The sequence below is a fragment of the Simochromis diagramma genome, unplaced genomic scaffold (genome assembly GCF_900408965.1).
Source record: "Simochromis diagramma unplaced genomic scaffold, fSimDia1.1 OVJJ01000302.1, whole genome shotgun sequence".
Taxonomy (NCBI): Eukaryota; Metazoa; Chordata; class Actinopteri; order Cichliformes; family Cichlidae; genus Simochromis; species Simochromis diagramma.
The window spans coordinates 3,448,748-3,464,801 of NW_024386792.1; the positions used below are offsets into that span (position 1 = coordinate 3,448,748).

The following is a 16,054-nucleotide window of genomic DNA, read 5'->3' on the forward strand; positions in this document are numbered from 1 at the left end:
GTAAGAAAAGTACACCTGAATGCTGTGTCCCATGTATGATCCAGGTTAAAGCAAGTGTGCATTAAAAATATACTGAAGCCATCATAGAGTCTAGGCAAGAAAAAAAAAGTTTCATAGTCGTCATTCATGTATAGCCTTGTTTTCTTTCTTCCTCATATGGCACATAGCGCAGGCCATCTGAGCCCCAAGCTTAGCTGGAAATGCTAATTTAAAGAGACAGTGTTATTTCCTGACCTTCACACAGTTCTTCCTGTTACCTGAGCCTCCCCTCCTCTCACGTGTCCCAACTTTCAGATTGCTTTGCCGGCAAATTGATCCAGCTCTGCCCCATCTAATATCCCCATGCAGCCTCTCGGTCCCTCTCTCTGCTCTGTTCATACACATCTGGAACATGCCGGTGTGTGCAACTGCAACTGTGTTTTTGTGCAGAATAATTATGCAGTATCCACTTTCTGATCTCCCTTTCCGGTCCGCCTGGCCAAAGGCAGAAATATTCTGTGTGTATATTCACGTCAGATGTTGTCAGAGTGGCTGCCGTGTTTTCATTATACTCTAGATGTTCTCTTCTGTGCTTTACACAACATGCACACACACTGTTGGGAGACTAAGGTAACACTTTGGATCAGATTTCTCAGCGCTAGAAGATCTAGGAGCCTCAGATGGGGGGTTAACATTTTCTCTTCTGCTTTGCTGAAATTGCTTATCATTTATGCTTTTAGCCCTTTTATCTTTAAAACATTTTAACTTCATACTGACAGTGAAAGGACAGCTGTCCCCTTACAAATAAAGCTTATTCATAATTTTGTCTGTCTGTCTGCATAAACACAATTACAGAAGAAAACTAAACTGTGGGTTATAACGCAATGTAATCTGGAGCCTAGCGCAGGCCACTTTTCCCTCTCAGTTACATATTTGGGGTAAAAGCAGTGGCAGCTCCATGTGTGATGTGTGCCCACAGTAGTAATGGGTGCTGATGATGCTGGGTGTGCTCTGTGACCTGTGCAGTCTTATGGTGGGGGTCTGTTAGCTAGCCTGCTGATATGACCATGCTGCTATCATTAATCACACACTTCCCTCTTTTTGGCTGTCAGCATGCAGCCCGCTGTGGATGTATTAGAGGGACGCTTGTTGTGGCGGCAGCGTTGCAGGCTGTTGTGCAGTGTTTTATACTCACGGGGAGGAAAAGTTGAGTTTTCATTTGTGCTAAATGAGGATTAATATTTGACAGATATTTGGGAAATTCTTATGCATTAAAAAAAACAAACAAACAAACAAAAAACACAGAACCACAAGTCCAACTTTTTTTTAATGGCATGAAGTTTAAAAAGTTTTGGATTGTTTTTATTTAGTTTCTTAAATTAAAAGATGGCTGCCTCTCCCTGAGGCTGGTTCTGCCAGACGTTACTTCCTGTTAAAAGTGAGTTTTTTCCTCACCACTGTTGCCTAATGCTTGTTCACAGTGCTGTAGTAGCTCCTTACAAGATACATGCCTTACAACAGCGGTCCCCAACCTTTTTTGCGCCACAGACCAGTTTATGTTCGAAAATATTTTCATGGACCAGCCTTTAAGGTGTATGCGGATAAATACAATAAAATAAAACCAGTAACAGTGCGAAAAAAAGAAGATTTATTCATAACACACGGGAAAAGATCTAGGGAAACTGAGTTAATGATAAAAATGACAAAAAAATAATGCTAAAAACCAATGAAAACCCTGAAAATCATGAACTTCACACCCTCTCTCACTCGCACGGCCTGGTACCAAATGACTCATGGACCGGTGCCAGTCTGTGGCCCGGGGGTTTGGGACCACTGCCTTACAATATAATGCACCTGAAGGTGACTGTGGTTGTGATTTGGCACTATATTAATAAAATGGAATTGTATTTATGTATTTATTTATTTATTTTATTCTTTAGTTGGCAAAGTTTTAATGTTCAAATCTGCTCTCCTGAGTTATTTCTGTTTCAAATGTAGAGTTGAAACACGGTCATTGTAAAAACAAACATAATTTGGATAATGATGGATAATGAAAAAAATAATGCATCAAGAAGCAGAAACCTTATTGTACGAATATGTGCATTAATGTGGTCTCCTGTAAACAGCTAAAAGAGCCTTTCATTGCTGGTCTAACTGTGCTGGTCTCCTCTACTTCTTCATTTTTCCCCCTTGCCTTCTGTCCTTTGTGCTCCATTTGGCACTGCAGATGCAATTTGGACTCTATTTTGTCTGCAGCCATACTAGATATGCTGCTTTCAAACTGGTAAAATTTCACTCTGCTTTTTCTCTCTCTCCTCCTCCAAACTGAGATATTGATCCAACGTGCAACCAGCAGGCAGGTGTAGGTGCACAGAAACATAACAAGCTTAGGAAAATAGGTTTCATCCCAGAGGGACTGTGAATAAAAGCTTTGCTATCAAATGTCAGTTTAAGTATAATTTTCTAATTTATTTGGACTGAATCACTTCCTGGAATCTGTTGGTTTCGCTTAAAATAATAAAATAAGCTGGGATTGTGAGTGTGGGAGTGCAGTTTGTCTTTGTAGTTTTACCATTTTAAGAGGCCCAGTCGTATGCTACAGATCACATAGAAACAGCACCAAGGTTCAGGGAGGGATGTGTGGGTGGACAGGTCTCTGGTCATGACAGATAGCTGGCATTAGAGGGTGTCAGCTGGCAACTGTGGTACTGTTGGGAAAGAGATGAGCATGGTAGAGAGGAGAGAGGAAGAGTGAAGGAGTTAATGGGCTGTTTGGCTCTCTTCAGCTTGTCTGCTGCTAATGGCTTTGCAACACAGGGATAGACAGCAGGAGAGAACACGCAAACACACGCAAATGCACACTCGCTTACAAACACACACAGGCCTGCTGTCTCCACTCTGGTTATGAGCCTTAGATGATTAACAGCTAATTAGGGCCCAATCTGGAAAGGCCATTAAAAGCCTCTCTCAGTAAAGGATTGTGCTGCTCCGCAAATCGGCAGCTTGTTTTTGTTGTTCAGAGTTGCATGGTTGGTTGGGGGGGTAAAAAAAAAAAAAAGATGATATAAGCCTACCATCAAACTGTAGCCGGGTTCATAATGCTTTCCTTTAGAAGTGTCATAAGTTATCGCTAATGTTTAGCAGGAAGTCTGTTGCATGGCAACAGATTAACTGCAAGTTTATGCCTAGACAGTTTATTGTTCAACAAATGTCTTACACAACACTGAAGGCTCCACTTGAAAACCACAGGTCTGAAGAATAGTTGGATTTTTGGGGGAGGAGGCAGAGCAGCACCTCCGCGGCTTAAGGGAAGTGCCTACAGTATACTTAAATGCTTTCTTGTAAAGGCGCACTCCCTTTTTCGTGGTCCATCACACATCCACACATGCATCCCTGTGGAGACACAGGGGTCTTGAGGCAGCATGCCACGGAGATCAGGGGCTGCTTGTTGTTTTTACCAGGGGGTCGAAGGAGAGGTTAAGAACTTGATCCCTCCTCCACCAGATAACTACATTTCTCTGGGCACTGTCAGCCGCTCTGACATTCCACTATGTACGACCATACCTCGCTTTTCAGGCCTGCTAACCATTAGAGCGATAGCAGGTGATCTTGTGTGCATGCTCGTGTAAATTTGACTGTTATTTGTCTCCATATCAGTGTTTACCTTTGCTGTCATGGCTCCAAGTTTCACTGGAGCTACTGAGATGGGGCGGGCTAAACCACAGTCTGTTAGAGCAGCCATCTGCTGTGGGTATATCGTGATGCTAGACGGAGCTAAACACTGCTATTTTTTTATTTTATTGTGCATAGATCAATGTTAAACTAATATACGAATGCAGACAGACATTGGTGTTGGATGAAATCTTTATAATCACCAATCAGCTTGTGCCTAAAATGTAATATGGTTACAATCACAATAATAGTTTCATTATTTAAAAAAAAGTGAAGCTGTCTAATCAGACATATTTAACTCCATGGTTGCCATTACATGCACTTGCCGAGGCTTCTTGTTACTTTTTTCTCGTGTTGCCATTTAACCAAACTCTCCAGTGCTTATTTGCTGCTCCCTGCTTCAGCTGTTTGGCTTCTTTCACTCATCTGTGCTCTTGCTGCGCTGCTGACAGACCTGCAAACCTCACACATGGGAGAGACGGGCATGCTTTACTTTTGGCCTTTTCCGTCTTATAAAGTGTCAACTCGCTCAAAGGAGTGACAGAGGCATCAGCTATACTGGCCTCACAGAAAGAGGGAGCCTTTCGTCTTTGTGAATGGGAAAAGGCAGCTGAGTGATTGGTCAGAAGCAATGCCACAGAGAATGCTGGCCGCAAGAAGACACTGTGGGTGTTGGATGCCAAAGAACCTTGTGTAACTCATCAAAGACGACCATTATGCCTCCCATTGATTTACTTACTCTATGCAGAAACTCTGAAACTGTCATGTTGTTGAATTTCTGTGCACGGTTTATTCCTGTGCTATAATATAAGAAAATACTCGTCGTAGGATTTTCAGTGTGACTGTGATGTCACTACAACGCATTATGTACTATATGCTGCTTTAGATCTCAAGGAACACTTTGCAAGCTTTGCTAAAGAGTAGCTTCTATAGCCACAAGTTGTAATTATATGACCCTAGCACATTAGAGTGCTCAGGGCACTGAAACACATGCTATCAATCATTCATGCAAAACACATAATCATCATTTCAGTGCAAACTTGCTAAACTGAAAACATCTGAAGTCAAGAGGCTTCTCTCTGCATCGCCAGGCAGAATAGTGCATTATTCCAGTAATGTTGGATTATTATGACCTAAGTCATCCTCACATGCCGCACACATTAGTATGCGGCTGCTAGTATACATCTTAGCTCTCTTGAATTATAAATGTTTGCTGATGTCTGAGAGTAACGTCTGGAGCTTAGCTCTGTTGCTAACCAGTTGCACATATAGTGTGTGTATATGGTCCAGTCAGATTTTGCTAACAAGCTTTGAGTGACTCTGTTATCCATTACTGAAGAGTTTATCAGTGATGTCTTTGCTTTTATTTTAAGACCTTTGTTCCCATGTCAGTGCATTTAAAAGCTCCAGCATTTAGACTCAGGTAGATGAACCTCTACAAGCACTGGATAACTCTAGCTTTGCTTCTGTTGCAGTTAAAATGAAAATATTGATATAATCATAATTATGATGTTTGCAGTGGACAGTGATGTGAGTGTGTTTCATACTTTGTCATTCGGCCTTACAGCTGTTATTGTGATGTCATCACAGTAATCCTGCCCGCAGAGGTACATCTACATGGCTGCTAAAAGACAAATGTCATATTTATTTGAGACATATCACCTTTACCCCCCAAGCCTTGCACTCTCAACTTGTTTGAAATCTGAAGTTTGTCAGCTTTATGTGCTGACAGCCATTAACACTTTGCAAAAAACTATGCAATCAAGAAACCCGTTATTCAGCAGGCATGTTATTACATTAAGACATGAAAATCTTATACATAAGATTTTTTTTTTTTTAAGTTGACAACATAGTTTGAAAGACTCGGATAAAGATTTTAGGAAGTTTACTGTAAAGCGTGATTTGTGTAGGAACTATCCGAAATGTAAGCGAGTAGACTCAGAAGACAAAAATGTGTCTTGCATTTTTTCCCACAAGTCACACAGCCAGACATGATCGCTCCCCAGCTCAGACCACCAGCTACACAAAGTCAAAGATCACGACTGTTTACATTCACCTCTCATCCGTACTGCACTCTCTGATCAGACACCCGCTGGGACTCGCATAATGCCGTTCCCACCAGCCTCCACATCTTATTCTCACAGTAACCCCACAGGAACCCATGCATGAGCTGAGGTAAACCACTGCAGCGACCAGCCACTAACCACTAAGAAATACTTGTGCACTTGTGAATGACTGAGTGAGTGAAAACCTTAACGTCGTCTATCCCAGAGTGGCCCCCGGTAATAGAAGACAGTTTGCCATGTTAGCCTAGTGCTAATCTATTCCCCTGGCGTCTCCACTGAAAGCCTTGTTGCTGGATGGGAACTAGCACGTGGGGTAGAGGGAGGTTATCTGGCTAATATCAGGCAGCGCTCACTGAAGGGGTATTGTCATGCATAAGGGCAGACATGTTTACTGTGTGCTCGGTGTTTTACGAGCTGTCCCCCCTTCTTTTTGCCTCCCTCTCTTGCCTGCTCATCTCCCCCTCCCCTCGTTTATCCTCCCTTTCGATGACGTAATGGCGGACCCGATGAGAGCCTGAGAAATGGGATGATCTACTCCTGCTGACATACTCACTCACTAATGTTGTCTTTCTCCCTTTCCTGCACTCCTCCATGCTTTCATTTTACTTCTGCCAAAGTGTACTGAGGCACTTTTTTTGCAGCATTATTCTGTGCTGCATCTCAGACTCCTGAATATCCGTGTTTGTAATCCTGGCTTTATTTAAAGAAACACTTGTACTTACCCTTTGCCCCAACTCAAACCAATGTGTTTCTTGGAGCATGAACGCAGATAAATTCTTTAAGACGTTTTTGTCATACTTATATTATCCATACGAGAAGGAAATAGCCATACAGCTGTTGTATAGATTCCCAGGAAATGCCGTGTAAACATTCAAAGACCCCAGAAGATGACTGACATATTCAAAAACAAAGGCTTGCATGAATAAAATTGTGTGATGGAAATTGGATGCGATCTTATTTTAGGGTGTTTTTTTAGGACACTTTGTTAGAATTTAGCGCAAAGCAGGGATGCTTTGCTGTATACTCTTGTTCTTGTGGTATTTTCTGAGTGTTTATTTAGTTTTGTAACAGTATATTTCTGAAAATGAAGCAAAATGTGTCACATTGAATTCATGTATATTCCTTCTACATTTCATGAGCATAGTCCATGTGTTTCCTTGAGGATGTATTTATGGCTTGGAGCTGCTGGTCACGTACATACGCAGACAGTCTCGCACTAACAAGCTGCAGCTCCACATAACCCCACACCCTAATAACCTCTGCTTGAAGGCTAACTACACTCAAGCTGATCAGTTGAGCCATTCATCCTAATCATCTCCAATCTGTGCTGAGAAGCCTCCACACCTCCACACAGTCCTGCAGCCAACTCTGTAATCATCTGAGACAATAATGCCTCTCTCAACAGCTATCCAAATATTCTTTCATCCAGAAGCAGAAGCCCTCTTCAGCGTTTCTGTGTGTAATCAGCTCTTACTGTTGACTTAGCTTTTGCTCACTTGATCCCATTGCGTTGTGGCACCGGTGAAGTATTTGCTAGCTTGTTAGGCTTTTGGAGTGGAGGTGGACAGATGGTTATGTCCTTCGCAGGTGCTTGTGAACAGTGTTTAAGATTTAGCTTCTCTTGGTTCTTGCCAGTAGTAGTAGTAGTAGTAATAATAATAATAATAATAATAATGTTAGTTGTTTTAATAACAATTGTAATAATAATGTATTTTTTTTAAGGCATCATTGTTTAGTTTGCATTTTTACAGTCATGCATGAACTTAAATCTAAATGGATGCAGACACCACAGTTTTATTGTTATCAAACTTGGATTCAGTGCCACCCAATCAGTAGTGTTTACTCCATTGTCTGGGCTGTAAGTTGGATAACTACCACTACTCATTCTGCTTCTTTTCACCCCTTAACATGATATTCTTGCTTTTTAAGTGGTCGGGAGATAATGAGAAAGATGGGAGGAGAGAGCAGCCGAGAATTAGGGTTAGAGTTTCAGGTTCCACTTGCCGACGAGTGCCTCCTCCACTGAACCATATCCAGAACTCTCACAGTTGCGACCTGTCTAATTAGCTGAGCCGGAAAGGAGGTGGGGTTTTGGACTGAAGTAACACACGCGGCCCATCTGGGTTTTTCTTGGTGTGTGTGAATATGAGAATAAAGGAAATGGTTCGTTAGCTGCATGGCTGCTTTAAGGATCTCATTCCTTACGTCATACGCCCCCCTCGCCTTTCTATGTTGGGGGCCCCCCCTCTCTTCTAGCTGTTTACAGGCTTCCTCTGCGTGCTTCACAATGACAATTAGCTTCTCATTTTCTGCAAGCTAATAAGCCCTTTAATCAGAGTGCTTGTCAACCTCAGGGCAAGGAAACTCCAGAGGAGTTGATCCTTAGGATCAAATGACTGGTAGAGGAAAAGAAAGGGGTAAGTGGGAGAACAAATAGAAGGGGGGAGAAGGAAAGCAGGCTGCTGAACTTGGAGAAGGAAAAGAGAATCAAAAAGTGAGATAATAAAGCTGTACTAAGGTAAAACTACTAGGCCAGTTTCCATTAGAGATGTCGTCTAAAATATAAATTTGATGGGCGGATTTATGATTTAATTTAATAAAATGCCCAAAAAGAATATGACTAAACAAAACTTGGTCCCGACTACCGATTCAGTGTCCTTGGATCATCATTTTTAAATGTGAAAACACGATGTTTGACTGTCAAGCGTACTGAATGTGGTTTTCAGGATGTTTTTAATCAGCTTGTTCTGAAACAGTCATTTTAATGTATCCAAATCTGACAAGTGTTTGTTTTATACATCCGTAATCAATACGAACGAAAACAGTCTGCCGCTGACAACGGCTCTGCACACAACATGTGCCTTTAATTACACACCCACACCATCGGCGACACACGCACGTGCAACATACACTTGCATCACCGTTGGCATGCAAATGAGCGCATTGATTTGTTAAGTGATGTTTTAACATCCTTACGGACAGCTCTCCATAAGTCCTTAAAAGGGTTTTTAAGGACCAGTGAGGCAAGGAGGAAAGCGTTCACTGTCACCTCGTTAAGACTGAAGTGAAATCCAGCTCAATCCAGACCATAAAGCTAACCGCAAACCACTGCGAGGCACAGAACCTTCACAGATAGGCCCAGCGTAAACCTGTAGTATGGACACGCAGTTTTCCTTTTAAGCAGAGCAAAGATAATCACTACAAGAGGTCCCACATGAAGTTAAAATAAAGATAATAAATTTCCCACCTGCGAGCAGAAAAAGCTTTTCAAGATGAGGCTGTGGGCCGGTTACTGACTCGAGATCAGACGCTCTCAGTTTTGCTTCTCAGGGCTCAAAGCAACCCCGGTTTAATGTCCACCAGCTGGTTAATTGCAATCACTTGGTGTTTCTTGTCTGATGTCTTAAATTAGGATTGTATGTCTTTAAATCCTCAGTCTAGAGTACAGGTCCCTCTAAAGAGTAACATATTGACAGACATGTAGTCAAACTGTCATTCTTTTTGAGCGTTTTGGGTTTTCTTTCTAAACTTAAAGTCTACACTCCAGCTACAGATGTTTCACAAAGGAAGGGATTAAAGTAACCCGAGCCTTGCACGCAGACGAGGCTTGTTCATTATGATACATTTTCATTGGAATCCACATCACAGCGCGGCATGCTGGAACACAAGCAAAATAAGCATGCAGTTCACAAAGAGTATATAATTATATGCATTTGAATACATGGCGGCTTTGATGGGGAAAAATGATTTGGGTAAATGTATCATTCTTCTCCTTAGGAGAATATTCCAAATTATTGTTGCTGTTGGAAACAAATCAGAGCACACAACAAAAGGGACCCCCTTGCCCGCACCCCACCCTCCCCTGTGCTTCGAAGGTGTACTTTGTCAAATCTGTAACAATAGGAATGTGGGATTCCAGTTACTTCTACCCCCTATCAGCATTTACATAAAGGCATGCTAAATTATTCATTAATTATCAGAGAGTCCCCTGTGGATGGGGATGACACACACACTGGCTGCTAATTGGCCCATCAATAATCCTGCCTGGTTCTCCTAAAGTGGCACCAGATCCCACCTCAGGAATCTACTATCTGCCTCAACCTTCTGCTCAACTGTTTCCACAGTGTGGCACCACATGTGGAAACGTCTCCACAGCTGCTCACATGACACATTGTTAATGAGTTATCAGAACATGCCTAATTTCTGTACTTCACTTAGGTTTCTTTGATGGATTATAAATATGTTCCTTAGGTGTAATCTTCTTGTTATAAATCGAAATTAGGTTTATTGAGTACCTGCATAGTATTGTGTGGTATTTTTGGAGTTATATATAATTTTATTATTGTGAAAAGGCAAATGGAAAAAATTGTATTTACTCTGTTGCTTCCCCTCCTCCCATCCGAAAGTGTGAATAAATGAGTCACCAATATGACATTTTGAAAAAGGTTAACTGAAGTAGCTGGCAGTAGTTGTCATTGTTAAATGTGACACAGTTAAGCAATGTCAGTGATGGGGACTTCTCGATCTCAGAGTGTAAGTTTTTATAGGAAGAGCAAGAAAACCAAAACAAAATAAAGCACTGGGCTCATGTCAATCATAGTGTCGCCTAATGCAATGGTGTGCCTCGCAGATTGAATGTTAAGGATGATGTCACTGACTGGTTTCTAGAGTTTAAAGGTTTAGCATTTGTGTTTTTGGCAGATGTGAATCTGATCTGAATCTGTGAATTTGATTTGTTGCAACTGAATTCAATATGACTCAATATTTTAGGCTTTATTGGTGCTGAGGTTTAGAAATTTTGATTGCTTTTGTATTTAGATCTTTGTGTAATTATCGTGTGTGTGTGTCACTGTGTGTGTGTGTGTGTGTGTGTGTGTGTGTGTGTGTGTGTGTGTGTGTGTGTGTGTGTGTACTATAGCTGTACTATTAAGTGTTGCATGAGTTTGTTGTTGATTTCATTCTGTTCATTGGACTTCAGTGGAGTCTGATCAATGGCACCTTTCCCTAAGCTTCTTCTATTAAGATGTTTTCTCTGACGTTGGCTCATGATGTAAAATCCCGAGTTTAGATAAAGGGGCAGATTAAAGTAGTTGAATCCTAATCTGCCTGATACCACTGCTGTTGCGTACAATTTACACACCCGAGACCTTTGATGTGATACGATCGTGGCTTTTCTACTGCAGGTAGATACTCTTTGAATCTCTAAGCTTAATCTGCTGAGGTTAAGTTCCTACAAGCAGACTTGAGTCAGGGAGACATTGACAGACCAAACAAATACAAAAACAGATACACACTTCCAATTCCAGCAGAGCGCACACAAATTCTCACTTACTCTGTTTCACCCTCTCCAAATGGATCATGCAAATGATTTCCATAAAGGCGGGCCTCAGGAGAGGGAGCTGCAATAACACGGCTGCTCTTTGTTTCCCTTTGCTGAATGACAGTTGATTGCGGTGCACATTAAATGCCCATCAGCCCCAGCTTTAGTTTTCGAAACAGGGGAGCAGGGCCTGTCAAAGGTCAATCCTAGTGCATAATGAACTGATCTCTCCCTCACACACACGCACACAAACACACACACGATACACGCACGACTCAACCTCTGCTATTAAAGGGAGTTTGAATAAAGAGGATTTTTCTGGCTTATCATGTAACATTAATAAAAAGGGCTGCCCTATGACATAATGTGAATATGGCAATGCCAGAGAGGCAGACAGACATGGAGTCTAGACCAGGGGTGTTCTGTTTTATCTTAAGACTAACGGTTAGATTTGTTTTTTTGAGTGTGATCATAGACAGTAGGGAATACACAGATCCCTCTGCCTGCTAGTTTTGTTGAATCTGCAGCTTTCAGAACAGTTCTCACATGTGAAAATAATAAATAAATAATAATAAAAAATACACATAACGCTACAGAACATGCTGCTTAATGTTACATCAGTGACAAGCTGTGCAAAAGACGGCACTTTTTAAAGTAGGGTCGGGTATTGTTTGAAACATTTTGAGCCTCAAAGACCAACCTAGCAGGAATTTGAATTTCATCAGATATCCTGTGCCAGATTAGCTTTTTCTAACTTTTATTCTCATTGCTGTAGCTGGATACACCTTAGCTATAAACCAGAGATTTATTTATAAGGACAAAGTCAGTCAAACTCCCATTAAGCTCTTTGTTACATCGAAGGATTCGTACAAATTTATTGTATTTGAGTTGTGATTGATTGCCTCCGTGGTTATCCATCTTACTCACAGGGTAATAAACATTTTAAAACTGTTATGTGTTCATAAGTTACTGTATATACAGGGACATTTTAAATAAAACATACATAATGCATCTGGGGAATACAGGGGCAGTAATGTGTCGCTTACAAATGTATACAGTCACACAATCTGTGCACAATGCTAAATCAAATGAAAACACAAGATGATCAGACTTTGCTTACGTTTGATTATTGCAGCATTAAGCCATAAAAACATTTTATATCTTTGTTTATTGATCTTTTTTTTTTTTTTTCATCTCTGGGAACCGAAATGCAGTTTCACTGTTAAGCTTCTCATCAGCTGGGATGATGAGATTCGTGACAGCATCACATATTCACTCAGTCAGTCAAGCTGCAGCGTTAAAAAAACAGCATCACACCTAAAGCGCACACACTCTCCTCTTCAGACGTGTGCTCGGCTCCCTGATTGAAAGTCGTAATTAACAGAGTGGGGAGGAATTAGATGCAGAATGAGCTGTCAGAAAGTCACATTTAAGTGAGGGATGCACTGGTCTCCGCAGTAAAAATTTAAATGATATAAATTGCCATTTAAGTGTAGCGCGGGCTAATGTTTTGTCACAAATTAATGTGACACAAGGCAGCAATGACAATCAAGGGCTGCCTCATTCTAATTTGGTTGTGTTTAGAGGGCTTTTGTGAGCCAGCAGCTTTACACAAATTAACACAATTGTCGGTTTTTATGAGGAAACCATAAATGCTTTTTCCCTCCTTTGCCCGCTAATGAGGAGAGAAAACGGCTTGTATGTGTGGCGTTATGACGACGTCTGCAGGAGAGCAACACGGTGCTCTTATCCGCTCACGACCAGCAGAGAAAAGAACAAAGACAGAAGCTGAAATGGCTCCCTAATGAACTACAAGAGTCCTCTAATGTCTTGATGCTCTCTTATGATCAGATATGGATTTACTGTGCTTTTTGCTCGTTATAGAAATCATTGGCAGATTCCGTCAGAGGAACAATTAGAAGAATATTCCGCTTTCTCTGAGAAATTCACCTTTGAGGGGTATTAGTAATAACTGCTGTTCAGTAATGGGATGTTAGGGGAGTTGCCTTTTGTTGCATCTGTTGACATCCTAGATAAACCTAACTCTCCGTCTTCACCTCTTTTTAAAGGCACTGGAGAGCGAGTTTGTGTCCTGCCAGCTTCACCAGTGGATCGATTTGATCTTCGGCTACAAGCAGCAGGGACCCGAAGCCGCCAGAGCCCTCAATGTTTTCTATTATTTGACCTATGAAGGCGCAGTCAACCTCAGCTCGATCAACGACCCCATGCTCAGAGAGGTGATACAGTGCGTGCATCAACACACACACATTTTAATACACGTAGCTGATTTAACTGCCTTCGCAGACCATGCTGAGTAAGGAGAAAAATTCCATATTAGAGGTAAGTACTCCTGAGCAGCAGTGCTCTCAGATGGACGCTTAATCTGGCTATATTATAAAAGCACATGTCCACCCTCTGCATCTGTATGTCAGGAAGGTTTTGATGCCATTAGCCATGTTAAAGTGCTTGTAGAGTGGCATGGGAGAGCTAAGCTAACAATCTGCCACACAGTATTGCTGAGCGAAGCCTTTTCCTTTGTGTGATACCTTTTGAAAGCACTCCACCAAGTGTTCCACTTTAACGCCTTTAAGCCGCCTCCTTGGCTTTCATTCATTATTCAGTTCGCTCACTTTGTACTGCTGCACACACAAGCAACACTGTCCTGCCCGAAAGCAACCAGACAAAACACAGTGTTGAAAAGAAAAACACAGCTAGCTTGCCCACAGCCAAACAAGCCTGACAACTTCACCAATCTGCTGTAAAAGGCAGCTAGCCAGCAGCGGGCCAATTGACCCTGCTCCCATCAGCCTTTTTGACATCTGCATTTTAGTGCCAAGAGGGGCACATATTCTATTTCTTTTCTCTCCAGAGTAAAGTAACCAGGCGTTGGCTTTCTTTTAAGTGATTATTCGTGTTTATTACTGGTTGTTGTGGCTATTTGTAGGCAACTTCTGAGATCTGGAAACATCCATACAGAAAACTCCAACACAAGGGCAAACAAAATGAGCAAGCGGATCTCAGTTAAAGTTCAAACAGATCATCTTCACAGTTTTGTCGTTGTTTGTTTGTTTCGTGCCCCACCTAAATACAAGAACAGAACAGTCAAGAAAAGGCCACGTTTTCACTTTTAAGAGAGACTCACCATGGTGCTAACGTATAAATGGTGATAAGTTCAGAACACACTAAGCAGGCAAACACCCTTTGCCTCCACTGTACTTCTGCCCTTCATGCTCAGTGACTGGAGCATCGCAGGCACCAGGGGTAGATCCTTGATTTATCACCTCATTCACCCCAATTCCCATCCAGATGTGCTTTGGCCTTTATTCACTCTCTCTCTCACACACATACACACATACACAGACATGCAGATTCATTATCTGGGTTCACCGGTCATTTCCACTCTCAGCCCATTACCCATTCCTCTGTTTAACACACACACACACACACACACAGGGCAGAAAATTGGATCACTGGTGCCTCCACTATTTCTGCCAAGCTGTTCCAGTGACAATGGGATTGATAATCTACCAACATACACACACACACAGGCCTCAGAGGGAGGTGCTTGTGATTTGAGTGGCATTGAAAAAGCATCTTCGACTGCTGACTTTAAGGATGCATACTTAGGATTTGTATGCTTCTGAATGAGGTTTTTATTTGTCTGTGGCTTTGGTACCACATTTAGCATTTTACTATAAACAAATTAGTGTAACTGTCTCTAGCTTGAAGTGTTCTGTATTGGTGCACTGGGTCAAACTTTTGTGTGAAATGTCTGGAAAATACAGGGTGTAGTCATGAATATTGGTGTAGTTTAATTAAAATTATTAATTGATGTTTTGAAAGACTACAGTGGCAGCGTAGTACAGAAGCTCATGTTAAAAGTCAGTAGTCATCATATCTGTAATGCTTTAAAGTTAGCCTGCCTCGAGGAGGGGAAAAAAAAGTTTCTTGTTGTTTCGTCCTCGCGGGCTCTCTCGCTGATGCTTTGATTGCAGTTTGCTGGGAGAAAACTCCCTGAGCACTTTAATTAGTTAAATAAACCAAACAAGCATTACCCCAGTGAGCTAATCCAAGGCTCTCCTTCAACTGTGTTTGTGCGGAAGGAAACGTGCCCTGTCTGTGCAGAAGGTGGAAACACAGTTCCAGGCCTGGGGCTCGTCATGGCTGGGTGCTGGGGGTGGCTGAGGGCTGCAGGAGCTTTGGGACTGAGGGTTTGGGGTCTGAAAGTGTCCCTAGAGTATGCCATTACTGAGTGACAACTGTTTCAGTCTGAGCTGTGGTCTCGGCCAGACTAGCCCGCATTAGGACAGGCCCCGGGGCTGCTCAGTGTCAGGGGGGCGGTTCACAGATGTGTGTGCATGTACGTTTTTGTGTGTGTATATTTAGGTGGGAAAATGCAGTAGACCGGGCTGGAGGGTTCTGTATTTTTGCTTCGCTGATTTCTGTATTCCTGCCATGCTGCTTCACAGAGGCTAACTCTCCCTGTAGCCCACACACAAATACACGCGTACAAGATTTGTGTGGCTCATACCTTGATGTGTTTCTACATATGCATGCATATGTATACATTCATTCATTGGTATGTGTATACCTTTGTATATTTATGTGTGCTCATCAGCATAAATGCACACAGTTGTGTGTTTATGTGTGCTTTTCTGTTCCGGGAGAAAGTTTGGAATATCTCAGCACAGATTAGTGAGTGCTGTGGAGACCAGTGCTGTGTTTTTCAAAACCATGATTACTTCCTGCACTACCTCCTGCCTCCCCTCTCCCACCCCAAATTTCATCTGTGTGTGCGCGTGTGCACATAGATGGCTTGCATGCACATCTGTGTTGCCTCTCGGTGTATAAAGAGAAACGCGCCCTGTGTAGCCTTCTCATCGTTGTACAGGGCTTCCCCTCTTTCGCATGTGATTATGGAAAATCCCACCACCTCTCACACGAGCGACAAAACACAGAGCCCCGCTTGAGTTGTTTGCCGTTTGCGTAATTCGGCAGAAGACGGGAAATATATGCC

The 16,054-nt window shown here is 42.1% G+C and overlaps 1 protein-coding gene across 1 annotated transcript in view; it reads left to right on the forward strand.

Annotated features, from left to right (window-relative positions):
* Positions 1 to 16,054, forward strand: part of lrba (LPS responsive beige-like anchor protein) — a 178,107-nt gene that overhangs the window by 142,052 nt on the left and 20,001 nt on the right. The window contains 1 exon segment of the mRNA XM_040023850.1: positions 13,107 to 13,274. Within this exon segment, the coding sequence (XP_039879784.1) occupies positions 13,107 to 13,274 (168 nt within the window).